Source organism: Halteromyces radiatus, assembly GCF_025201355.1.
Source record: "Halteromyces radiatus strain CBS 162.75 chromosome Unknown BX664scaffold_2, whole genome shotgun sequence".
NCBI classification, from domain to species: domain Eukaryota; kingdom Fungi; phylum Mucoromycota; class Mucoromycetes; order Mucorales; family Cunninghamellaceae; genus Halteromyces; species Halteromyces radiatus.
This window is the reverse complement of record NW_026251688.1, coordinates 1,886,860-1,911,307: the sequence shown is the minus strand read 5'-3', so window position 1 is coordinate 1,911,307 and position 24,448 is coordinate 1,886,860. Positions and strand designations below refer to the sequence as shown.

The 24,448-nt window shown below is 34.4% G+C and overlaps 11 protein-coding genes across 11 annotated transcripts; 7 read left to right on the top strand and 4 right to left on the bottom strand.

Moving 5' to 3' along the window:
- The first annotated feature begins 69 nt into the window (after positions 1-69).
- On the top strand, positions 70-3,180 carry BX664DRAFT_68194 (kinase-like domain-containing protein). Its single transcript, XM_051549693.1, has 5 exons — positions 70-201; positions 263-578; positions 638-721; positions 794-1,378; positions 1,459-3,180. The coding sequence occupies exons 2-5, from the start codon at positions 504-506 to the stop codon at positions 3,022-3,024; spliced, it is 2,310 nt and encodes a 769-aa protein (XP_051403103.1). The 5' UTR covers positions 70-201; positions 263-503; the 3' UTR covers positions 3,025-3,180.
- A 252-nt stretch (positions 3,181-3,432) lies between these two features.
- BX664DRAFT_325072 (uncharacterized protein) lies at positions 3,433-4,864 on the top strand. The gene is made up of 7 exons (XM_051543948.1): positions 3,433-3,570; positions 3,630-3,926; positions 3,987-4,084; positions 4,164-4,218; positions 4,299-4,371; positions 4,437-4,550; positions 4,639-4,864. Exons 1-7 carry the CDS (start codon positions 3,452-3,454, stop codon positions 4,756-4,758), a joined length of 876 nt encoding a protein of 291 aa, XP_051403102.1. The 5' UTR covers positions 3,433-3,451; the 3' UTR covers positions 4,759-4,864.
- Positions 4,865-5,219: 355 nt separating this feature from the next.
- On the bottom strand, positions 5,220-6,049 carry BX664DRAFT_325070 (uncharacterized protein). Its single transcript, XM_051543947.1, has 4 exons — positions 5,908-6,049; positions 5,808-5,851; positions 5,622-5,741; positions 5,220-5,561 (listed from the first exon to the last, which is right to left on the bottom strand). Exons 1-4 carry the CDS (start codon positions 6,023-6,025, stop codon positions 5,322-5,324), a joined length of 522 nt encoding a protein of 173 aa, XP_051403101.1. The 5' UTR covers positions 6,026-6,049; the 3' UTR covers positions 5,220-5,321.
- A 691-nt stretch (positions 6,050-6,740) lies between these two features.
- On the top strand, positions 6,741-8,323 carry BX664DRAFT_275234 (glycosyltransferase family 21 protein). Its single transcript, XM_051541271.1, has 3 exons — positions 6,741-6,956; positions 7,025-7,278; positions 7,346-8,323. Exons 1-3 carry the CDS (start codon positions 6,865-6,867, stop codon positions 8,227-8,229), a joined length of 1,230 nt encoding a protein of 409 aa, XP_051403100.1. The 5' UTR covers positions 6,741-6,864; the 3' UTR covers positions 8,230-8,323.
- Positions 8,324-8,985: 662 nt separating this feature from the next.
- On the top strand, positions 8,986-9,999 carry BX664DRAFT_325067 (uncharacterized protein). Its single transcript, XM_051543946.1, has 4 exons — positions 8,986-9,154; positions 9,244-9,347; positions 9,473-9,634; positions 9,753-9,999. The coding sequence occupies exons 1-4, from the start codon at positions 9,000-9,002 to the stop codon at positions 9,923-9,925; spliced, it is 594 nt and encodes a 197-aa protein (XP_051403099.1). The 5' UTR covers positions 8,986-8,999; the 3' UTR covers positions 9,926-9,999.
- A 2-nt stretch (positions 10,000-10,001) lies between these two features.
- On the bottom strand, positions 10,002-11,595 carry BX664DRAFT_275232 (DHS-like NAD/FAD-binding domain-containing protein). Its single transcript, XM_051541270.1, has 6 exons — positions 11,469-11,595; positions 11,240-11,388; positions 10,826-11,188; positions 10,610-10,738; positions 10,407-10,526; positions 10,002-10,341 (listed from the first exon to the last, which is right to left on the bottom strand). The coding sequence occupies exons 1-6, from the start codon at positions 11,566-11,568 to the stop codon at positions 10,150-10,152; spliced, it is 1,053 nt and encodes a 350-aa protein (XP_051403098.1). The 5' UTR covers positions 11,569-11,595; the 3' UTR covers positions 10,002-10,149.
- Positions 11,596-11,790: 195 nt separating this feature from the next.
- BX664DRAFT_275230 (uncharacterized protein) lies at positions 11,791-15,608 on the top strand. The gene is made up of 15 exons (XM_051541269.1): positions 11,791-12,225; positions 12,326-12,412; positions 12,484-12,766; positions 12,818-13,075; positions 13,151-13,275; positions 13,359-13,486; positions 13,589-13,695; positions 13,763-13,882; positions 13,952-14,062; positions 14,172-14,349; positions 14,421-14,542; positions 14,611-14,652; positions 14,723-14,830; positions 14,907-15,387; positions 15,453-15,608. The coding sequence occupies exons 1-15, from the start codon at positions 11,833-11,835 to the stop codon at positions 15,562-15,564; spliced, it is 2,655 nt and encodes an 884-aa protein (XP_051403097.1). The 5' UTR covers positions 11,791-11,832; the 3' UTR covers positions 15,565-15,608.
- Positions 15,609-15,685: 77 nt separating this feature from the next.
- BX664DRAFT_325063 (kinase-like domain-containing protein) lies at positions 15,686-17,673 on the top strand. The gene is made up of 7 exons (XM_051543945.1): positions 15,686-15,992; positions 16,103-16,359; positions 16,468-16,534; positions 16,598-16,650; positions 16,716-16,845; positions 16,935-17,251; positions 17,337-17,673. The coding sequence occupies exons 1-7, from the start codon at positions 15,829-15,831 to the stop codon at positions 17,402-17,404; spliced, it is 1,056 nt and encodes a 351-aa protein (XP_051403096.1). The 5' UTR covers positions 15,686-15,828; the 3' UTR covers positions 17,405-17,673.
- Positions 17,658-18,870, bottom strand: BX664DRAFT_325059 (uncharacterized protein). Its single transcript, XM_051543944.1, has 4 exons — positions 18,647-18,870; positions 18,509-18,582; positions 18,260-18,430; positions 17,658-18,197 (listed from the first exon to the last, which is right to left on the bottom strand). The coding sequence occupies exons 1-4, from the start codon at positions 18,829-18,831 to the stop codon at positions 17,782-17,784; spliced, it is 846 nt and encodes a 281-aa protein (XP_051403095.1). The 5' UTR covers positions 18,832-18,870; the 3' UTR covers positions 17,658-17,781.
- A 613-nt stretch (positions 18,871-19,483) lies between these two features.
- On the top strand, positions 19,484-21,000 carry BX664DRAFT_67952 (uncharacterized protein). Its single transcript, XM_051549692.1, has 2 exons — positions 19,484-19,962; positions 20,046-21,000. Exons 1-2 carry the CDS (start codon positions 19,651-19,653, stop codon positions 20,643-20,645), a joined length of 912 nt encoding a protein of 303 aa, XP_051403094.1. The 5' UTR covers positions 19,484-19,650; the 3' UTR covers positions 20,646-21,000.
- A 1,184-nt stretch (positions 21,001-22,184) lies between these two features.
- Positions 22,185-24,396, bottom strand: BX664DRAFT_325049 (mitochondrial carrier domain-containing protein). The gene is made up of 8 exons (XM_051543943.1): positions 24,109-24,396; positions 23,826-23,977; positions 23,579-23,722; positions 23,395-23,501; positions 23,160-23,331; positions 22,966-23,057; positions 22,316-22,893; positions 22,185-22,245 (listed from the first exon to the last, which is right to left on the bottom strand). Exons 1-7 carry the CDS (start codon positions 24,141-24,143, stop codon positions 22,681-22,683), a joined length of 915 nt encoding a protein of 304 aa, XP_051403093.1. The 5' UTR covers positions 24,144-24,396; the 3' UTR covers positions 22,185-22,245; positions 22,316-22,680.
- Between the last annotated feature and the right edge of the window lie 52 nt (positions 24,397-24,448).

Genomic DNA, 24,448 nt, shown 5'->3' with positions numbered 1-24,448 from the left:
TTTCTTTTCTTTTTCTTTTCAATAATAACAAAGTTTTTTTTTTTGTTTTTTGTTTTTTTTTAAAGAAGCTTCTTTGCTTCTTTTAAAGAATTTTTAAAACAAAATCCCATCTCCAATTCCTTTTCTTTTTTTTCTATCATTTTTCCCTTTCTCCTCTCTTTTTAAAATCACTTGGGAAAATATATATATTTTTTACTTTTGGTAAGTAAATAATAATAATAAAAAAAATATATTCATTATCATTTTGGTTTGATTAAAAAAGGTACAAGTTACTTTTTTATTTCTCTTTTTGGATTGAATCGTGTGTCTTACTGCTTACTGACTTTGAATCAGGAGCACCTCATATTTCCCTATTTCTAACTTTTTTTTTTCTTTTTTCTTTCTTTCTTTTGCCCCTTTTTCTTTATCCCTTTTGTCATTTAGCATATAGTTCTTTTTTTTTTTATCCTTTTTGATTCTTCTTCTCCTTCTCTTCTTTCTTTGTTCTTAGACCTACTTTGGTCATGACTTTTTCGATAGCAGTGATTGAAACCACAGCAGTAGTGGCCGATGGCGCTTCTTCTATGCGAACTTTACAAGTAACTTAAAATGTCATACATATACATATATTAATATATTAATATAATTATTTATATAGCTACTCAATGTTATTGTTCAAACAGACTCATATGCGCTCTCCTTGGTTCGATATATTCCTGACTTGATAGAATTCGATCAATTGGTAAAAAAAAAAAAAAAAAAAAATTCACTCCTTGGAAATCACATGATGATATCTTATGTTTATTATTCATAGATAAAATGTCATTATCACAAGGTGAAAATCCCGTTCCCAGTCCTATCACAAGAGCAACAGATTCGATCTATCAAGGCCAAACGACGTACTAGTCTTCGACAATTATTTACCTCTTTACATCATCATCATCATCATCGTTCAAAGACAAACGCTGAAAAGGTTGAATTATATTTACAACAATGTTTATTGGATCCTGTGGTTAGTCAATCAAGTATTGTACGCGACTTTTTCTCTATTCAACGTGATGAAGATCAAAAATTACCAATACATCCCTTGGGTATACCACCAACGCCACCTATTGTTAATGTCACGATAGACAAGGATAACAATAAAATTGATCAACAAGACCAAGATGAACCTACCAAGGATGATAAGGATGATGATATTAAAACCGATGATCTTGTCTCTTTACGTGATATCCTTCGTGACTCTATCTCTCCTCCTCCTATACCTACCGATTTGGCACAAAATGAATCAGTTCCAATACCAGAAGAAGAAGAAGAAGAAGAAGTAGAAGAAATACAACCTTTTCCTCTTGATTACTTTGATAAGATGACTGTACTTGGCAAAGGTTGTATGGGAAAGGTAAATATCAATATATATATATATATATATATAATATTGTTCATTCATTTTTTATTTTTTTTATTTTTTGTTTTATTTAGGTATTCTTGGTTAGATCCAATATCAATCATCAACTCTATGCATTGAAAAGTATTGTCAAGGAATTAGTGATCGAACAACGAGAAATTACCCATACATTGACAGAACGTGAAATCTTGGCAACATTGGCTGATATACAACATCCCAACTTGGCGAAAATCTATCTTGCTTTTCAAGATACACATCGACTTTATTTAGTGACAGATTACTATTGTGGTGGTGATTTGGCAACTCAGATGAGTACATGTATGACTTTTTCCAAACAACGAACTCTCTTCTATGCTGCTGAAATGATTGAAGGTATTGGTGAACTTCATCGACTTGGTGTACTCTATCGTGATCTCAAACCTGAAAATGTATTATTAACCAAGGAAGGCCATGTGGTTTTGACGGATTTTGGTCTAAGCAAATGGCTAGTGGATACTCACTATACAGAAACCTTTTGTGGCACGGCGGAATATCTGGCTCCTGAAGTTCTCACTGGTGAACCTTATTCATTTGGTATCGATCATTGGAGTTATGGCACCATCCTTTATGAAATGTTGGCTGGTATCACTCCTTTCTGGGCAGATAATCATATGGAAATGTATCGACGGGTATTAGAAGATCCTCTTGAATTCCCTGCTCAAGATGAAAATGGTTTACCAGAAATTGATTTTGATACAGCCGATTTCCTTTCTGGTCTTCTGGATCGTGATCCTTCCTCTCGTTTAGGTGCTCAAGGTGTAGATGAAATCAAATCACATCCTTACTTTGCAGATATCTCTTGGGATGATGTATATCATCAACGACTTCAACCTCCTTATGTTCCTCTTTTGACCTCTCATTTGGATTTCTCTAATTTTGATCCCACTTTTTTGGAAATGTCACCAACCCTCACCCCCATTGGCTCACAAGTGGATTTGACTCAAGACATGCAGGACGTGTTTGAAGGTTATTCTTTTACTAATCAAGATTTGGCACCAAAGGCAACAAAAACAAAAACATCACCATCATCATCATCATCATCATCAACGGACATGTTGCTGCAGGACAGTAACAAAACAGATCATCCTACAACTGATGATAATCATTCAGATAATGCACTCGTTCCCACCAATATGGACGATGATGAACAACATGACTCTGTTTTTCAGCCAGCTCGCAAACGTGGCAGTGTTAGTATGCTCTCGGATATTGATAGTTTCCATTTGGATTCTCCCCTACCAATTCATCATGATCAACGAACCACAAAACGACGAAATACACATGATGAAGTTATGGGTGGTGAAAGCAACCATAGAAATGAACAACGACAACCAACTGTGGATTCTTATTCTACCAACATTGCAGATGGTGATAATATACGTTCTTCATCTTTGGTACCAGATATTTTCTTTTTGGATAAAACAAATCAACAATCATTGGATCAATTTGATTTTGGAAAGGATGATTTGGACCTTCGATTCTCTGTACAAGTCAATGAAAAACAAGCTGGTTTTGCTGCCAATCAAACAATGCCTACTTGCAAACCCAAGAAACAAAAGTATTCAACTCGCCGGTTTTTGTCCCCTTTTATTCGATTTTAGACTTCTCTATTACTTATTATTTATTATTCTTATTACTTAGTTTACTATTATGAACCCTTCCCATTCCCTTCCCTTTATATATATATATCTATATTATGCTTTTATTGATTCCTTTTATTTTAATATTATTGTCTATGATAGACCTTTTTTTTTTCTTTTCCTTTTTCTTTTTCTTTTTCTTTTTCTTTTTTTTTTTTTTTTGATGTCTAATAAATGATCAACCTTTTTTATTATTATTATTATTATTATTTCACTGGTCCCTGATTTATGCCTTGGTGAATTAACCTTAGTCATGAGAAAAATCTTATAAAAAATATGGGCAGCGGACTTTACAACGATGTGGGATGCCTTTTTTATAAAAAGAATGAAAGTGAAAACTTTTCTTTCTTTTCTTTTCTTTTTATTTTCTTTATTTTCTCATTTCATCATGTCAAATACTGCCAATGACCGTGTAGCTCAACTTGCTTCTCATTTAGCTAGTGTTGGTCCCTCTTTAAAGGACAAAGTCTGCATTGTTACTGGTGCAGGCTCACTTCTTGGTATTGGGTAAAACTAATAACGTTATTACTCTTTTTTTTTTCTCATTTACTTTTTTTTTTTCTTAGTCGTGCTACTGTGTATGCTTTGGCTAAACGTGGACCCAAGGCGATTTATGTAACTGATCTTCATAACACTCATTTGGACGAATTAGCCAAAGACATTCGTCAACAAGGGATTGAATGTATTCCTAAGGCAGTGGATGCAGCTTCTGAAACTGATATCAAGGCATTGGTCAAGGATGCTATGGATACATATGGCCGTTTGGATGTCTTTTTTGCTAATGCTGGTGTCGCCACTGGTTCTCGATTACATGAAGAAGATGAAAAGTCATTCATGTTTATGATGCGTGTCAACGCCTTGAGGTAAAATAATAATAATGATAATAATGAATTGATTTGACCGACCTTTTACATATATTATAGCGCTTTCCTTGGTATCAAGTATGCTAGTTTGGCAATGAAGGAAATTGGAAAGGGTGGAAAGGATCAATCTGGTGGTTCCATTATTTGTACTGCCTCTGGTAAAATACAATTATGCTTTTATATAAATATGTATATATATATTATATTATCCATTCATTTTGTTTTCTTGATGATTAGTTGCTGGGATCCGTTCTGGTGCAGGTTCACCTGAATATTCTGCTTCCAAGGCTGCGTAAGTGGTATATTTCTATTTTATAGGAAGTTTCCTTTATTCATTTTTTTTTTTTTTTTGAAATGGATGGACGACATTAGTGTCATCAATCTTTGTCAAACAGGTGCTTCTCAATTAGCCGGTACAAATATCCGTGTGAATGCTATCTGTCCTGTAAGTAAGAAAAAGAAACAAAAAGTCATATATATATATATATATGTATAATTATTTTTGAGTAGGGATTGATTGAAACTGGAATGACCAAAACTACTTTTGATTTTGCTCGCGAACGTGGATCTACTCACAAGATTGGTCAATTGAATCCTACTAAACGTTATGGTATTGCTGCCGAGGTAAATATATATATATATATATATATATATATATATATATATATGTAAGAATGGTTTCATCTAATGCTGTCACTTTTTGTTGACCTAGATTGCTGCTGTGGTTGCCTTTGTTGCTAGTGATGAAGCTTCTTATGTCAATGGCCAAGCTATCGCAGTGGATGGTGGTTTGTCATCTTCTCATCCTATTGTCCCTGGAAAATTCCATTAAATCCTTCTGTATTACCCATTGTAGTTTTATCTTGTAGTCTAGTTTTATTCTCCCCACACCTCACACAAAAGATATTTGTCAAATAAAATGATCATTTTTTAATGTATGGTTTTAGTTTTGTCTACGGTCATTTATGGCTGAGAATGAAAGACGACTTTTATCCAGTCCCCCTTTTTTTTTCTTTTTCATGCAAAATTCTCCCTCTCCCGTAACAAAATGACGCATTCTGGTCGGCTGCCAAATAAAGTAATGCCCTTCTGACGTACAGTTTGGCCATGATGGATGATCACTGCATATATCTCATACAATAAAATTAACTTTTATTTTTTCGGACATGATAAGATGTGAGTTCATCCGTAGATATACACACAAAAAGAAAAAAAAAAAGAACAATGGAAGAGTTGATATACGTTTTTATAGGATATTAAATTAAATATGAATACCTCCATCATCCATTAAATGTGAATAATAAAAAAAAAGGTCTTTTTTTATTTGGAAAAAAAAATATCATCATTATACAAACAAAACAAGATGAATCTATCTTCTAAACTAATCAATCTCCATTATTCTGACCATTCTTCACTACCGAGTAAACTTGATTCTGTTGAGATGATACTGCTGTTATTACTTCCCACCCAGTCATCCTCTGATTTGTCCTCTTGCTGTTCCTTTTCTTGTGAAGAATCCATCATGATATCTTCATGATCTCCATCGTTTTCATCTTGTTGTAGTAGTAAAGGCTTGCGAGGAGTAGGTATTGTCATGACTTTGGGTACATCCAATCGGAAAGGATAGAGCTGGCCCTAAGCATACATAAGTTCAAATGAACTCTATTGGATTATTTTTTTTTCCTTTTTTTTTACCGGTAAAAGATGGATCCATTGTGAGTTGAAAGCTTCGATTTCTTCTCCTTCTTCATTTCCATCTTGATTAAGCTTCTTGGGTAATATGGCATTATCAAGAGTGCACAAATTGGTCGAAAGCTAACATATAAAAAAAAAAAGGAAGGTTGAATGACTCTAATGTGGTTTTTTTTTTTTGTTACTTACAGCTTTAACAAAACAACGTTGGTCATCTAAAAGAGTGATTTGGACTAGTATAAGAGAGAGAGTCAATAAACATTCTTATTTCCTACAAAGATGGACTTACCATGAGCACGGCTAACACGTTGATCTGACCTATCGACATGCTTCCTTCCCAAGATGAGAGGTACATTAGGTATTAAAGGATAACTTTCTTGAGTGGTCTCATTAAAAACACTTGCCATCAAGTAAAGCAACAAGAAAAAGAAAGGAAAATTCACTTCTTTTTTTTTTTTTTTTTTTTTGAAACTTTCGAGATTTTACAGCCAAAATTTTCGAACTCCTCAGCCAAACTTTAGCTGTAAAAATAAATCGTCAGGGGTTCACCAGACAATTTTTCGAAAACTCGATGAAATCCTTTTGGTGATCATTGTATATTAGGTGGCAAGGTAAGCGATAAAATATTATTAGATGATATTAAACTACTTTTTTAAGAGGAATCTAATGGTGGTAAGTTTATTGAGTGATGACCATTATTGGATGAGAGATGATAATATTGATTTTTATTTTTTAATTTACTCTATAAATTGGGAGGTGACATATAAATGACTATTAAGACAAGTGAAAGAGAATGATTTCATATATGTTCATTTCAAATTTCGTGCAATGATGTTCATTTTTGAGTAAGAAATGAAAAGTTTTACTCTCCAGCTTGAATGCAGCATGAATAAATAAGATGCATTTCTCCATCTTTACGGCCAAAAACAGAAAGCATTTTTGCATCAGTATTTTTTTTTTCTTTTTCATGACATAACAGTACTGAATATTTAGCAATTTCTTGAGATCTAAGGTGAGATTCAGGGTCAAATGTTAAAACATCATCGTTCGCGGGGCTTAAAATGAACAAAGAAAAAGTTGCAAAAAACACAAAATGGGATTTTCTCGTTCCTTTTTTTTTTTCCCTTGATTATTTTTCTCCTTCTTTCTTTTCATGTTGTGAACTATTCTTTCATCTTTGTACAATAATAATATTTCCTCTCTTACTGTACTTTATATCTTTACTAACAAAAGTAGCAGCCAACAAATGACCATTCAAATAGACGATATTATAGCCTACGTGTTTGTAACATGGTATGTCTTTATGATTATCCTCAGTATTCTTGGACAATGTGTCGCGTAAGTAAATATCAATTCAACCTATTTAGTCATAACATTGAATATACTTTCTTTTTTTTTTTTTTTAGACAATTACGATATAACAAGAAACCAAAGCCAAAGTCATCTAGTTTACCTCTCTCACAAGTACCTGGTGTTTCCATCCTACGACCGATGAAAGGATTGGATCTTGAATTAGAAGCGAATCTAAGGTCTTCCTTTCAACAAGATTATCCCAAGTTCGAACTCTTATTCTCAGTGGCATCAGCAGACGATCCTTGTATTCCAGTGGTTCAACGATTGATGAATGAATATACAAAAGTGGATAGTCGATTAATCATTGGTAAGCTCACAAGAGGAAAAAAAAAAAAAAAAAGAACTAAAAAAAATATATATATTATTTATTATAGGGGAACAAATAGTGGGCATCAATCCAAAAATTAACAACATGATACAATCTTATAACAGTGCAAAATACGATATTATCTGGATTTTGGATTCGAATGTACATGTGGATGAAAACACGCTAGGAAGGTCAGTGGATGAACTACAAAAGCCTGGTATTGGATTAGTGCATCATCTTCCCATGGCAACACAACCAGCCAGTTATGCAGCTCAAGTGGAACAAGTTTTTCTCAATACCAATCATGCCAAGATGTATCTCGCCATCAATGCTGTAGGGATTGCATCATGTGTGATGGGTAAATCCAACTTATATCGACGATCTGATCTGGACAAGGTGGGAGGACTGGCTATGTTTGGCAAATACATGGCTGAAGATAATATCGTTGGGGAGGCGCTTTGGGCTCAAGGGTTACGCCACGCCATGTCAGCAGATATGGCATGTCAAGTTTTAGGCAAGATCTCTCCTAAGGAATACTGTGGACGACGAGCAAGATGGGTACGATTACGGAAATACATTGTGACAGCAGCGACGTTGACGGAACCATTCACGGAATCCATTGTATGTGGATCTATGGGTGCATGGGCCTTACATCATCTTTGGCCTACCACGTTTACTTCCATGACTTATGTCTTTGTTCTTCATTGGATCGCATGGTGTATGAACGATTACTGGCTCTATCGGACGTTATTGGATCAATCCTCCTCTCCTGTTATTTATAGATCCAAGAAACTGGCTTCTCAATATGCCTGGCCTGACTTTTTACGCGCGTGGATCACTCGGGAAGTGTTGGCTCTACCGTTATATCTCTATGCTATGGTGGGAACTGAAATCTCTTGGCGTCATCAAAGGTATCGATGTTTATCTGATGGAACGGCTGTCGCTATTTAGTTTATTTAGTATATTATTATTATTATTTATTTATTTATCATCATCTACTTCTGAAAAGAAGAAAACATCGTACCATAATAAATCATTCATTCATTCATTCATGGTAGAAACAAAAGTTGTACTGATCATACTCTACGAGGATTTCTTTTTTTTAATGCAATTTCGCTACTATATCAGCACTATTTTTGATGATCATGGATGACTCGTCATCAGTCATCAATTAAATGTTCATCTGTCCCAATTTGGAAAACATTATTTCAACTTTGTAATATCCAGGCTTTTTATTTTATTTTATTTTATTTTTTAAAAAAAAAAGACGTTTGGACAACAATGTGATCATACGATAACTAAATAAAAATGGAATACCAAGGAAGTTTACTTATTGGGTTGGAATTGAACGATGATATGCAATTCACCATGTGCAGGTCTAATAAAAAAGAAAGATGGATGATGACTTTTTTTTTTTTTTTGGTCTCAGTTCAGTAAGCTTACTAAAGGGAACTTGTGGTCAGATGATCATATAGGTACATCATCATTTTATAAATCATCACTTATTTTAGACAGTTTCAATATGATAAGGAAAATGTTTCATTTGTTTGAATTATCATAGTTTAAAATGGTAGAAGAAAGGATGTGTTATCCGCTTTTTCATCCTACCAATCTCATTGGTCTGAAGAAAAAGGGTAAGCTTTCATCCAAATTCAAAAAGCGATCTCACGAATTTACCTTTTTTTTTTTTTTTTGGGATATTCAACTGTTTTGTTTTCGCTATGACCCATCCAAGTATACCAACGACACAAAAACGTTACAGGTCCTCAAGTGAAGATGAAGAATCCTCTAGTGAGGAGTATGACAGTGGAGATAATTATGGCACTAGTACCAAGAGAACACCTAAACGACGTCCACCGAAAATAACTAAGACACGGTAAACATCATATTCACATAGAAACGTTCTTTTTTTATTATTATTATTATTATTCTTACTCATCTTTACTTATAACATTATTCATTTAGATCTCATACTAGGAAACAAAGCTCAAATAGTTTTGGTAATAGACCACGAGAAGAAAGATACAGCAAGAAAGATGGGTTTATTGTTGATGACGACAGTGAAGAAGGTAGATAAGCCCAAAAAAAAAAAAGGTGACGGAAACCTGTGGGAAAAAAAAAGTAAAACGAATAAAATGTACTAAGTTGTTACCATGGTGTTTTCTTTTTTTTTTTTTTTTGATTTGCATAAAAGATCAATCAGATGAAAGTCAATCCATCGAAAGAAGAAGCACGTCTCAACGTCCAACGCGATCTTCAGTATCAAGTTCTTCGGCATCCAAGAAAACCAAGAAAAAGACCAACAGAAGAAAAAAAGATGACGATGATGACGATGAAGATGATGATGATTTTTCAGGTACAGTATTTTCATAGGGGGGAATTCGCAGGCTGGGTTTATAAACGTCGATTCATGCATGAAACATCCAAGAACTATGACCATGACTGATCTTTATTCTTTTTTTTGAAAATGATAGCGGACGAAGTACAAGAATTAGATACCTCTGTCATCATCAACAATGGTCGCCGTACAAGAGGTAAGAAAGTGGATTATAGCCAGTTCAACGAACAATTGAACGACGATGACGATGAAAACAATGACGACAGTGATAACGATGCACACGACAGTACGAGCGATGGAGGGGACTAGCAGTATTATCTTGAATAGTTTAGTATTTTATTAGGGATTATTTATACAAACAATAAAAAAAAAATTATATCGAATATATGAGGAAAAAGTCATTTTTTATTACATATATGAAAAAAAAAGGAAAAGAGAAGGTCAATAAACGCGTATATGTGTATATATGTGAATGTGATGACGGTGAAGATGATAAAGTGAAATAAAATACAAATCTTGTTTTTTGGAAGTAGTCATTCCTTGTCAGATGGAACCTTGAGTCTCTTTTCTAATTCTTCAGCTAGTTGGTCAATTTCCTTATCAGGCTTTTCTTCCGTTAGTTCAAGTTTTTCCAGTTCTTCTTGTTCTTGTTCAAGCACCTTTTCTGTAGCCCACCGTTCCTTCAGTTTCTTGGTTTCCTTTTCATAAAGTCGATCCAGTTCGTTCTATATACAATAAAGATAGATATATTACTTATAATTGTCTATTTTTTTTTTTTTGTTAGACGTACCTTCCAGCCTAAAAGTTCAGCTAGCTTTTCAATTCCTTCATCACAATCACCTAAGTATACAGAATCACGTTTCTTTCCATATTTCCATTTGAAGTCAAACCCATGATGTGGTGAATGATGCTAAATGCATAAAAAAGACGATGAAGATTAATCTTGTTGTATTTTTATTATTATTATTATTATTATTATTATTATTTACTTACAACACCAGCCAAATCCTTATTAATCAATAAACGAGGCGTATGTTCGGGAACGTTATCAATAAGAGCAGCGAATGGTTGTACTTGAAGACTTGTCCCAATCACAATCAAGAGATCAGCCTCATCAAAATCCTATGATATTGTCGATAATGAGATAGAACGAAAAGGAATTGATAACTAAGCAGATAAAAATCACATTGTTTCTGTTTTCACACTTACTACAAGACGCTTGAAGAATCGTTTGGGTAAACTTTCACCAAAAAAGGTGATATCGGGTTTGATAAGACTTTTGCAAGCCAAGCATCTGGGAATTTTTGAGAGTAAGATTTGAGATCTGATCTCTTCCATATCAGCTTTTTCATCACATTGAATACAAGATGCAGAAGCAAAACTACCATGAGCCTCTACAATCCTATCTTCGTCCAATCCACATATCCGTTCCAAAGTATCAATATTTTGAGTAAAGTTACGTAAAAGCATGTTCTTGTCATGTAGCAATCGAATAAAGTAATGTGTCTTGGTAGGAAGGTATTTCCCTGGATATAGTTCTTTCGCTAAAGCATAAAAAGGTTCAGGACGTTCCTTAGAGATAGAGATTAGATGAGATATTTGCTTTTCGTTGCTTATACTTACTTGGAAATAATCAATATCGAAAATAGCTTCAGCGTAAGGTAGATCGAACTTTTGAAGATTATCATAGAGACCAGTATTCTTGCTTCTGAAATCAGGGATACCAGCTGCAGTGGATATACCAGCACCAGTCATCACTACAATATTCTTGACTATCAAAAAAAAAAAAGAAAAAAAAAAGCGTGTTTAGTTGATCCATTTTTTTTATATATATTTATTTATTTTTATTTACCTTTGTTTTGTTGAATATATTTTGCTATTGATTCTATGGTGGCATCCTCCAGTTTAGAAGCTATTACTTTGGCATTTGTTTTTGATCTTGTACCAGGCATGAGTTGTAAAAAGAAAGTTGAAAAAAGAAAGTTGAAAAAAAAAAAAAGAAAAAGAATGAAAAAAAAGCCTAGCGGGGCAACCAAAAAAAAAAAATACATTCCTTTTTTGGGTGTTCTGTTTCCGATCGGCGGCAGCTGTGACTCCATTACAAAGTGTTCAACTCCTGCTGCCCTTTTTTTTTTTTCTTTCTTTTACACTTTTCCTTTATTCTTCTTCTTCTTTTTTTTTTCCTTCTTTCTTTGTTTCTTTATATATTTTATTCCATGAAAAGAAAGGTGGACAATACAAATGAAAATAAGAAACGTCGATTGGGTTCTTCATTGAAGAATAATACTAGATACCCATTATCGTATTTATTTTCTAGTATAGTTCATCGTCAATCGCCACTCTGTCTTACTAACTCTTCACAAGGTGTCGTTGTAGCAGCGCCTCCTCGACCCATTCCTTCCAGTATCCATTGTTTATCTGGTGACCTATATACTCTCAACAATTCAGCATTATCTTCGTCATTGACATATAACATCAAAAAAGTACCTATTCGAATGGCGGAAAACTATCATAAAGAACATACCATTACTCATCTCAACTGGAATCAAAAAGGAACGACACTCGCGTCAGTTGACGAAACAGGAAAGTTGGCATTGTGGAATATAGAAGTATGTTATAATATTATTGATTCTTTTGTTCTTTTTTTTTTTTATTGACTCATTTCTCTCTTTCTTTCTTTTTTTCTTTTCTTTTTTTTTTTTCTAAAAGAACTCGGTAGATAGTTGGTCTTTAACATATGAAGTGGATCTACGCCAACCTGTGGCCGCAATACTTTGGCTGAATGCAGATCGAGAAGTAAAATAAAAATATTCAAAATAAATTGAAAACTAATGATTCTTTTTTTTTTTTTTTTTATTTTCTTATAGTATGCTCCTTATAGAAATGATGATCGTTGCGAGTTTGTCAGGGAAAATGTATTTGGACCAAGGAATCCATTTGGTTATCTTGCTTTCATTGCGGTCACAGTTCATGGCGAAATCAGTGTGCACTATCAACGGAATGGCTCTATCTTTTCTACCTTCTCAACAACATTACCAAAAACGGGACATCGAGATACAAGTCGTGCAGATACTGGTTGTTATGGTATGGCACTTGCTGGTTTGGATGATTGGCAAAGAATGTCACACGCGTCGTTGGTTTTAGGAAAAGGTAATCATCACCTTTTCTTTGTCTGATTATTTAACCCTATTTTTATTTTAGGTGGAGATATATATTTGGCATCCTATTATTCAGAGTGTGTACCAAAAACGATCTATTTGTACAAAATATCCATTCAGTTTCCTTGCAAATCCGAAAATGGTGCTATCTTTTGTCAGTCAACAGCAAATTTACGATTCAATTCAGTACCTGATCCTTATTTAGAATCTATTTCAAATCCTGAAATGGCCATCACTCAAATCAAATTATCACATTCTTCCGATGAGGTTATGTTACATGTATGTTTCGGTGAACAAGATGGTAAGTAATAGTTGAAAATAATTGATAAATCAGATGGATATTAACTCTTTCTTCCTTTTTTTTTTTCTTTTTTAGTATCAACAAAGCAGTATTCGGGATATTATGGAAAATGGACTTTGGGACACATCACACAACAAATAGGTGGAAACTATTTTGATGGAAACACATACAGTGATAATGTTATACGAAGAGAACAAATAGTAAGTCCAGATATACATATATATATTAACAAGAATACCTTTTTCCACCGGATGAACTCACCTCCATTCCATACTTTTCTTAGGAATTGAAATATGTCTCTGGATTCGCTTTGGGTGACCGATTCGTTACATCTATATCTTGTAGTAGATCAGGAGAATTAGCTTTGGGACTTTCTGATGGCAGCATTCATATGGAACTTCAAAAAAATAGGTAATAATGCAAACTATATATATATATATATATATATATGTGTGTGTGTGTGTGTGTGTGTGTATGTATAGTAGAGTTACCAATTTCTGTTTTTCACATTAGATCTGATTTTCATCTTGCGCGATATTCAAATGATAACCAAACAACTTCACTTTCTTCCAACTTTTGGCAAGTGGTTGGATCTCATATGTATGAAGACGAATTTTTCGGTAAAGTCCTTTTGAAAATGGAAGACAGAGACAAGTGCAATTACTAACCTGATGATACTTTGTGTAGATCCTGTTTTTGGTATTTGTTTCTCTCCCTGTGAGACCCATCTTCTTCATATTCTTTCATCGGGTCGTATTGGCTCAGCAAGAATTACCATGGATACAGTTACAGAGGATAATGAAGGGGGTACGAAGAAGAAGAAAAATAAGGATGGGTTTTTGTTTTTACTTATTTTACTGATTGGTTCTTTGATAGGTACTATCAAATCACTTGAACAGCAGATGAAACTTAGTCTACTTAATCAAACGGATAATCTTGATTTGATATCTGAAGTCATTCGAATTGGACAACTGCCAGGATACGAAGGTACAAAAAGATTATCATAAAGTAAAAATAAAAAAAGGAAGAGGACGTTGACATGGGTTCGTGGAACTTTCTTTTTTTTTTTTTTTTTTACGATTGGATTATATTTTAGATATATCGGATCAAATCTTGGAGAATGTTTTGTTGGCATATGAATCCTTCTTCTATCAACAAGATTTGAACATTTTACAAGCAACACCAGAATCTAATATTATCAAACGAAACGATATTGAAGAATGGACACTTGCACGAACAAGACCAGCATATGGACTTGCGATTGGTACTTACCGGTAATGTTTGGATTCTCATTACATTCTTAGTACTTGTCTTCTAACCAATTTTACGTCTCGCTTCCTTATAGATATCTTTCTGGTAAACGAATGCAATTCATAAATTTGACCAAAGCTATCCAATTGCCTATTATTCTTGAATGTTTTATGGGAAGCTGTACATCCGATCTAGATGATATGAATGAGGTTTTAGGTAAGAATAAAATAATGATAGAAGATAAATCATCTTTTAGAGACTAATCGAATGAATCTTTATTATAGATTTCAACAATAAAAGCTCCAAATTTCTCTCTTTTAATCCAGGTAATATATATATATATATTTACTATTTCTAAGAAAACTCAATCCTTCTTGTTTTATATTGATATATTAGATAGTTTATGGTCGTTAGTATCTCTATCAACTTGGACATTAGATTATGTACGATGGACTTTACAGGAATGGAATATACTTTTTAACAGCCGGCATCCCAAAACTTCTGGTAATGGAAAAAAAAATCTATAGAAGTAGAAAGGAATATCAGATCTAATATCTTTTTTTTTTTTTTCATAATCCAGGAAACAAAGATTTATCATCAAAGCAAACACATGCTGTCTTACTAGTACACAAGGAATCTCGAATATCACTTATCAAGATCTTGTTGATGATCCAACAGTTTATTCAGTATGCTACAACATCTAAATATGAACTACAACATATGGTAGAAACCAAGTCACTTTTATTACGACATATATCAACAACACTTACCAGTGAACCTGTACCTATCAACGATGTCATTTCCTTTCTTCAGGCATTGGATAACATCAAAGATCTCGAAGAAGCAGTTAGAAACAACAAGTCTAGTAGGTGGTCCATCCTGATCTCATCGAAATTACCATCTGGGGAAATCATGGATGAACTGAAGAAGGTCACTGGAGAATATCGAAGCAAATGCGCCGTACCTGCTATTTATTTGGAAACTCATAAGGATTACCCAATTGATGTTATTCGCAAGAAACGTATTAGCAATACTAGTGGGGGCTTACAAAGTTGTATCAGGTAATAATAATGATAATAATAAAAGAATTGGAATTTGGTTTACTGAATTGGTATTATTTTATTAGATGTCGACAACTATACCTTCCTACGATGTCTGATACTTTGGATCCTACATCCTTCTCGTCTTGGTTCCATAGTTTGACACGACGTTGCGTATGTGGTGGATTATTCTTCTGATTAGATCTGTTATTGTTTTTATTATTATTATTATTATTATCATTCCAAAATGTACAAATAAAACATAGTATATAAAACAATTGATTGTTATGATCTTTATATGCTTTGTGATGTTTGATCTCCCGCAGCTGACTTTTGGCAAAACTTGAAAAAACTATTTTTCATTTTTATTTTAATTATTTTTTTTTTTCTCTTTCTCTTTCGTCTTGTTACTATTGATCACCTTCAAGCACACTTTTTTTTTATTCTTTACTTTTTATATTCATGACAGATAATACTGCCAATTATGATGATTCACATACTACATTGACAACTGTTAGAAAGAAGAAAGTATATTGTCCAGATACTGCTTTCTATGGTGATTGTCGTGATGTGGAAGACTTTGAGAAGCTGAATCGTGTTGGGGAAGGTACCTATGGTGTAGTCTAGTAAGTTAAAAGAACAGCTAGAAGAATTGGAATGAATAAATATAACTCTCATTTTTCTTACTTTTTGTTTGTCTGTTTGTCTTTTGTCTGCTTTGTTTTTTTTTTTTTAGTCGTGTGAAGGACACAAAGTCTGGTAGTGTGGTGGCACTGAAGAAAATACGCATGGAAAGGGAAACGGATGGAATGCCTATATCTAGTCTACGGGAAATCAGTATATTAAAACGAATGAAGCATCCAAATATTGTCAATGTCTCGGATGTTGCAGTAGGACCTAAGCTGGACTCTATCTTTCTGGTAATGGAATACTGTGAACAAGATCTTGGTACTCTACTTGACATGATCTCAACACCATATACACTTTCCGAAGGTAAAAAAAAAAAAAAAAAAAAAAAAAAAAAAAAAAAAAAAAAAAAAAAAAAAAAAAAAAAAAAAATGGATATACATACAATATTGACATATATTCTCACAAATTTAGTCAAGTGTCTCATGACTCAACTCTTGAAAGGATTGGAATATTGTCATAGTCATTCTATTATTCATCGGTAAGTATATTCTATGTTTTGAAATACAATTCACCATCGACTTTTTAAATATCTACCTTATAGGGATCTGAAAATGTCAAATTTACTACTCACATCAACTGGCTTACTCAAAATAGGTAAACTACTCACAATCAACTTGATTTATATGGTTGTCAAATCTAATTTTTATATACAATACTAGCTGATTTTGGACTGGCACGGACTCTTAGTTTACCTGGAAAACCTATGACTCCCAATGTTGTAACTTTATGGTATCGATCACCAGAGTTACTATATGGAGATGCCAATTATACAACTGCTGTAGATTTATGGTATAGACAGAAATGATAAAAAAAAAAAAAAAAAAAAAAAAAGAATAGTATTGATCTTTTTGTTTTTCTTTTTTTTTCCTTATACCTAGGTCGGCAGGTTGCATCATGGGGGAATTACTACAGCATCGACCTTTGTTACCTGGTAACACTGAACAATCTCAATTGAACCTGATTGTCAAATTACTTGGTACACCAAATGATCATATCTGGCCTGGTTTCACTCAATTGCCTTTAGGAAAAGCCCTTATGTTACCAAAACAAGACAAGAATACTCTCAAGTTGGTATTCCCACGAATATCGGATCAATCCATCAGCCTGCTGGCAGGTTTACTTACTTATAATCCTAGATCACGACTCACTGTTAGACAGGCATTACAACATCCATACTTTAGAGAACCACCTAGAGGTAATAATAATAATAATAATAATAATAAAGCAAAACGATAATCATAGTGATCATGAACTTACTCATCCTTCTCCCCACATATCAGCACAAGACCCTGCGATGCTTCCAACTTACCCTGAAATTCGAAATCTTATGTCAGAAAAAGAAAAGTAAGTGAGATATCATAAACAGGAGGGATGATGATTGAATTATTATTAATATATATATATATATATCTTGGTTTTGGTAGGACGCGAAGGGCTCATGATGAAGAACGAAAACGACGATTGGTCCATGTCAACAGTGGAATGGAAACTGATGGGAATATCTTGACGAAATACAAGAAACAAAAAGCTGGATAGATAGTTTACTTTTATTTAAAATATACATTTGCCATCTACAATAAAACAATTGAATTATTTTGATTGTTTTTTTTTTTATTATTATTTTATGAGATTGAATCAAAGAGAACGGAAGGGACAGGGAGACTAATGTATATAAAAAAGGAGAACAGGAAACAAATATTAGATAAGTGATCAAAAAGAGTAGAGTCAAGAAAAATCTTCATCCATTGCTTGAGTAGAGGAGGTAGTCATGGGAGTATCAGCATTATCACCATTAGCAGTAGTGTTGGCAGAATCAGCAGCAGCAGCTGAGGCAGCAGCTTCGGCTTCAGCGAGTTTTTTGGCCTTGCGAGCAGCTCGGAAATGGACCATTTTTCGATGTTTCGTCAATTGACCAGAAGTAGCAAAACCTTTCGAACAACCATCTATACCACATACCATTTTCTTGATCCCATGCATATTTGTTTCGTGAGTTTGAAGTAGATCGAATGAGGTGAAAGATTTTGAACAGCCAACATGAGTACATAAGAATGGTCGAAAATCCTTTTCCACTGCAAATAGTTGATCAATGTCGGCTACACTAGTTGGTTCTGTTGTTCGTTTGTTGAGTTTCATATCTTCATCTAAAGATATACAATGACTTGTCAATGAATAAGGTGTCCTTTTTTTTTTTTGATCTTATTACCTGATCTCCAACAGCCAGTAGGAAGTTGTACTTCCCCGCCACCTAAGGTATAAAATTTCAATGGACGTTTCTGCCACTTGCGAGTAGGAGTATCTTTATGTGTAAAAATGGCCCTAATACGTGGACTTGACTTTGATACTTGAGATCGATTTGCATTAGTATTCTGTAGACCTATATGACAAAAGAAAAGCGAGAGTATGAGTAAGTTTTTTTTTTTTTTTTTATAGTCGCTCCCTTTGTTTTCTCTACCTTGGTCGTCTCCTGGATTGGTGGTTGTAGATGTATCACCTGATATTGTATTGCTGGAAGCACCCTGTAATATACTATGCAAATAAAATAAAAATATATTAATGAAACAAACCAAAATAAATAGATCATCTGTCTTACCTTGATGTCTTTTTGGAGCGTACCCTTGATCTTTTTGACAAAGGTTCGTTGGACGGTGATTCTGATTTCATTTGTTTTGGAGAACTGGATGTAGATGATATTGATGAAGAGGATTGCGGTGTGGATACTTTGCTATCGAGAGGAGACGATAACCTCAGTTTGATTTTCAAAGATGGTTTAGACATTATGATTAGTATACAGAAAGAGTGCAGTGGAGTGTGCAGAAAAGACAAAACTCCTTTTCTATTCCTCTTTTTTCTTCGGAAATTTGAATACCGCAAAAAAAAAAAAAAAAATGTCACCTTTCCAAGATCAGATCATGCTGAATTTCAGTCCTTTTTTTTTTTTTTTTTTTTTCTCTCTTATCTTTATATCTATCATGGCACGTACCATACAAAATTTCATCAGAAATAAAAAACTACAAAAACCACAAAAATTACTGCAACAAGAACAAGATGCTGATACAGACGATGAACAACCAGGTATGTTACTTTTTATAATTCTCTTTCTGAATAAGCTAATATCATTTACTAATTTTCCCATTATTTGGTAGCGAACAAGCGACAGAAAAAAGCTATTTCTAAACATACTACCAAACGACGCCAGTCTAAGGACGAAAAGAAAGAAAAGCAAACTGCCAACCAAGGTCGACAAGAAGCTCTTCAACTAGAAAACCCAAATCGCAAACTGTGTCCCACATGTATCGCTGCTGGGCGTCATGAATTGGCAAAAACTCATTCACGCTCCTCAAGTAATTTATGTCCTGATCAGAAAAAACGACAAAAGGTCAAGAATGAAGAACTTTCTGGTGCTCCTCTCCGAACTAACACGATCAAACATGGCCTGTATGGTTTACTCCTAGATATGACCGATGACGAAAAGACTCAGTTTGTTCAAGGTGTGGAAACTGTTGTGGACTTCAATCGCCAACTTGTGATCAAGGGTCATCTCTTTTTATTATATTTCTTCACATATCGTCTTGATGCCGGGTTACCTTTGCTCTCATGTTTCTTTCAACAAGCTTCTTCTATGGTATCTTCCAGTTACTACTAGGTGGCAAATTCACCAATCAGTCGACTTTCGATGCTGCAACACGTGATAATATCAATTTTGTGTTTCGTCGATTTATCCAGCAATTTCCTCTGGCACGATGTGAAAAGGTGTCCTCCCCTATTGGTCGATCTCCAATTGCTTTCAGTGGTATTCTATCCTCAACAGCACAAACCTATTCAACTCATCTCATTTCGATTGTTGTCGCAAATTTTGATGGATTCTATATAGCATATTTACAAGGCCGCCTTCGACGCATGATTCCTGTAAGTATATCTACAAGAACAGTAAAGGCAAATCAGTACAAATCTTCTCCTTCTCATCTTTTTTTTTTTTTCCTCGTGTGTAGGAACTGGCACAAAATCATGCTATGCAGTTTGCTCACTTTGTTTACCAATCCACCGTCAATGATGACAAGTTCCCTCCAGTTTGGCCAGAAATTGAATACGATCCAGCTATTGACGACAAGCTCAATGAATCACTGTTGACCATCATGGATGAAGCAAGTACCGAATGGAACAATATACATGAATTGATTACTACGGAAGGAGCTCGACGTCGAAGTGTACAAGCATCTCGTGGCTCGTCTATAGCTAGCTCATCGACAGACCCACTCCCGGAGTCAATGGACATCCCGTCTCCAGCCTCAAGTGTAGGAAGTATAGGTATGACACAACTGGACCTTGAAATACCAAATCCTGTACATTCAGCGAAATCTATTACGACTGCAACAATCTCCTCCTACCCAAAATTTTTCTTACCTGTCATGTTTGATATCTTACGCAAGATGGAACAATGGAATCAAATAGACTCTGAACTACCGGCCATACCTCAGAATGAAGCAAAACGCACGTGGACATATCATCTTTTATCTGGATTGCCTGAATGGACACGATTAGACCATCGCCGCCGATCATCGTTGACTCGCTATTACAAATATTATCAATGAAGGTGTACGATTTATTCCAGAGAAATTACCTGCTGGCTTCAGCGCTGAATCTATTATGCATATACAAAACGCCATTACTACAGCACAGACAGAGATTCGCGAAGGAAGATTTGCACCACCAGTATATCTGACAAAGCAGCAAGCAAGACTATTCACTATCATACCCATTCCAAAACTCACACGCAAATATATACACGATCATCAATCTCTTGGAACAATACTAAAACATTTTGGTCTAGGACGTTTGGCTACTCCATCTTCTACACCGATCCCACCAAACCAGCCTCACCCGAATTTTAATATGTTTGACTTGCGGAAGCTTAAAAGGTAAGAAAAAGGAGAAGAATGATCTAGTACTAATCTGGTTTTGTTTCATTGAACTAGACATGGAATTTTCGAAAACAGTTTTACGACAGATGGCTATGCAATCTCCTTTCCCTTCAAAAAAAAAAATAGTGAATCAAGACCGATTGCCTTCTCTTTCGATTGACGATATTACCATTGAAGATATGCAAGAATGCAAGGTATGAGGGGTAGACCCTGCGGTTACTGAAGTCTTCGTGGCTGTCGACAATAGTGATCCTTCCGAACGACACCAGGTACGAAAGTTTTCCTCATCAGAGTACTACGTGAAAGCTGGATATAAGAAAACGAACAACACTATTTGTGAAACGAAACAATCTCAAAATATCGATCGACTTGAATCTTCAATGCCGTCGCCCAAAACAAGCAGTATGGAAGGTATACAATTGTATATTGAACGATTACTTGATGTTTTACCCCAATTGGTCCAATTCTATGGCACTGAAATACAACGGCTGCGATTCCTCAATTACATGGGGAAGCAAAAGGTACAAGACGAAAGGATAAATATCTTCGTTAATGGCGGCAAGAAATACAATCTGGATCCTGATCATCAACCCAGTGAAGCAGTTGCCATGGCTCGAACTAGAACAGATGGAACGACACGAAGAAAAAGAAGACGTCCACCACCGCCATCCTCTTTTGACGATCAACTACCACCATCCTCATCTGATGAACAGCCTCCATCTTCAGCAAAGGAATCAAAATTGTAAGTAGTCTTTTTTTTTTTTTTTTTTTTTTTTTTTGGTAGGATCGAGGACAGATAGACAAACACTTTTTTTTTTTTTTTTTTTTAGGAACAAGTGGAAAAAGCTTCCTTTCAGTCAAACACCAAGCAATATAACCACTGTCGTATGTGTAGGGGATGGATCATTTGGAAGACGCATGTTCAGAGGGAAAATCCATGGTCTTGCAAATATTTTTCGGAAGCTACTTCGCAAGGCAGAACAACAAGGAAGATTGATAGTGGCTAACATCGACGAATATCTCACTAGTCAAGTTTGCAGCAATTGTGGTACTAAGTCCTTGGAAAACATAAAAGTTGGTGAATCTAAATTGCATGCCGTCCAATCATGCACAAGTTGTGGACGTGTATGGCAACGTGATCATAACGCTGCTCGTAACATCCATTCTCTGGCTATGAACTTTATCACAAGTGGATCTCGACCTTCGGTGTTCTCTCGTTTGCATCAATAATCCGGATAACAAACATCCGCGACGGTTAAACGCTTGCGTTGTAAGTTAAAAAAAAAAAAAAAAAAAAAAAGTAGGATTTGAATGCTGACCCAACCTTTTTTTCTCAACAGTATAACGAACTACTACAAAAGCAAAAAAAAAATTTTTTTTCAATTAGTTTTTCATATATTTTAATAAAATAAAATCAATCTACGGAGGGGAGGTATTGTGAATATTTCTTTTTTACAATGCATGATTAAAAATAAAAGGCGAACAGGGAGGAATTGAATTGGTATGAGATGAAAGAACTATTCTGATGGTCATTGAGAAAATAAAAGCAGATGATGTAAAGATGGTAATAAGAATATAAAAGTGTGTATGTGTAAAATGTATGTATAAAATTATAAAATGAAAAACAAGAATGAGAGAATGATAATAATAGCTACAAATAAAAAGAATAAATATATATAAAAAAAAAAGATGGAAGGTAAGCTATCTACGAGTTTTTCAATATATCCAGCCGATGAACAATCACTTCATAGGTCAAAATGGTCAACGCAGAGGAGGGTACAGTTCGTAATAAGTTGGTTGGCATTCCCTTATAAAATCCACGATATCCTTCTTCTTCTAATATGATTTTGAATGCATGAATGATTCCCTTGTATTTGAATGGTTTGATGGTTTGATTTTGTAATCGAGTACGGATCACCTAAAAAAAAAAAAAAAAAAAAAAAGTCAGTAACAATATATATTCAATCATTCTATTCTATTTTTCTTTCACCTCATGTGGATAAGTTGCTGTACTTGCCGCCATCTTGGATAAAGATGATGCCAATAAAATTCCAGTGTTGCCAGCAGTAGCATCGGTTTGAGCTATTTAAAAAAAAAAAAAAAAAAAAAAAAAAAAAAAAAAAAGTATAAGAAACGTGATCAAAAATTATTATCCATCTTTTTTTTTTTTTAATTTCAACTTACCAAACCATGATTTCATCTTTTCATATAATGGGAATTGAACAGCAACATGACTAACGCCAATCAGTGATGGACCCAACCCTTTATAAAATCCACGAATACCTTCCTCTTTTGCAATTGTCCGGAAAGCATGTATCGTATTGTTGTAGCGATATGGTGTTTTATCACTTTGTGTCTATCAATAAAAAAGAAAAGAATTAGAATCAAATCCAAAAACCACTATTCTTAATTATTTTACCATAAATCTTGTCTTAATGACCCATAATGGATTTGTTAAAGATGTAGAAGTTGCACCAGCAGTCATTGCAGAAAGTATATGTACCAACCATTCATGTCCAGTTCCATCTATATAACATAAACGAATAGTTGAGTTCCACCTTATTTAACGTTTTTACCGTTTAAACCCTATTTTGGTTACCTACCAAAGTCCTTACTCCATTGTGCTTTACAGTAATCATATGCTGTAAAATAGATAGCCCATGTAGGAAGATAACCAAAGATAGTCGGCCCAAGTCCACGATAAAGCCCACGAATACCTTCTTCATTCCAGATCCTCGATAAGGTACCTACGAAATATCAATAATAAGTTTTTTGTTTTTTTGTTTTTTTTCGTCCAAAAAAAAAAAATTGAATATTCATCCTAATATATATAAAATAAGATAAACTTACCAACTGTTCCTCGATATAAAAGTGTACCAGGTTTCGCTTTGCCTTGGTTTTGTAACCGTGTTTTGACAACATCTAAAGGTACGACTACCATAGACGAGACAACTCCAGCGCCAGCACCAGCAATTGCATGTTTTAAATTTTCATGTGTTTGACTGTTGAATAAATATATTGTCGTTATTGTCGTTATGGTTCACGGCAAAAGATATCGGTTGAATATATAAAAAAAAAAAAAAAAAGGATTGGTACCTGTCCATTTTGTTATAAATATTCAGAGTGAACTTACATAAATCCTTTCAGCCGAATTGAGGCGTAATCCATCAAAAGTAGATATCGAGTTGAGAATAGTAAGCTATGTTTTCGTTGCCTTGAACGGAGGGAGGAAGAGAGCGTAGAAGGAATGAAAGCAAAACAACGACAAGGCAAAAAGAATCAATAAAACAAAAAGAAAGAGAAAAGAAAAATGGGGGGACGGTGGGAATCAAAAGCCACTGTACCAATTAGACTTTTGTAAGTGAGATCAATTAAAAAGTAAACGGAGGAAAGGGGGAAGGGAGTTATCAAGGAAGAAAAGAAATAAAAACAACACAAGGAAAGTCCATTTCTGTTTTTTTTTTTTTTTCTTT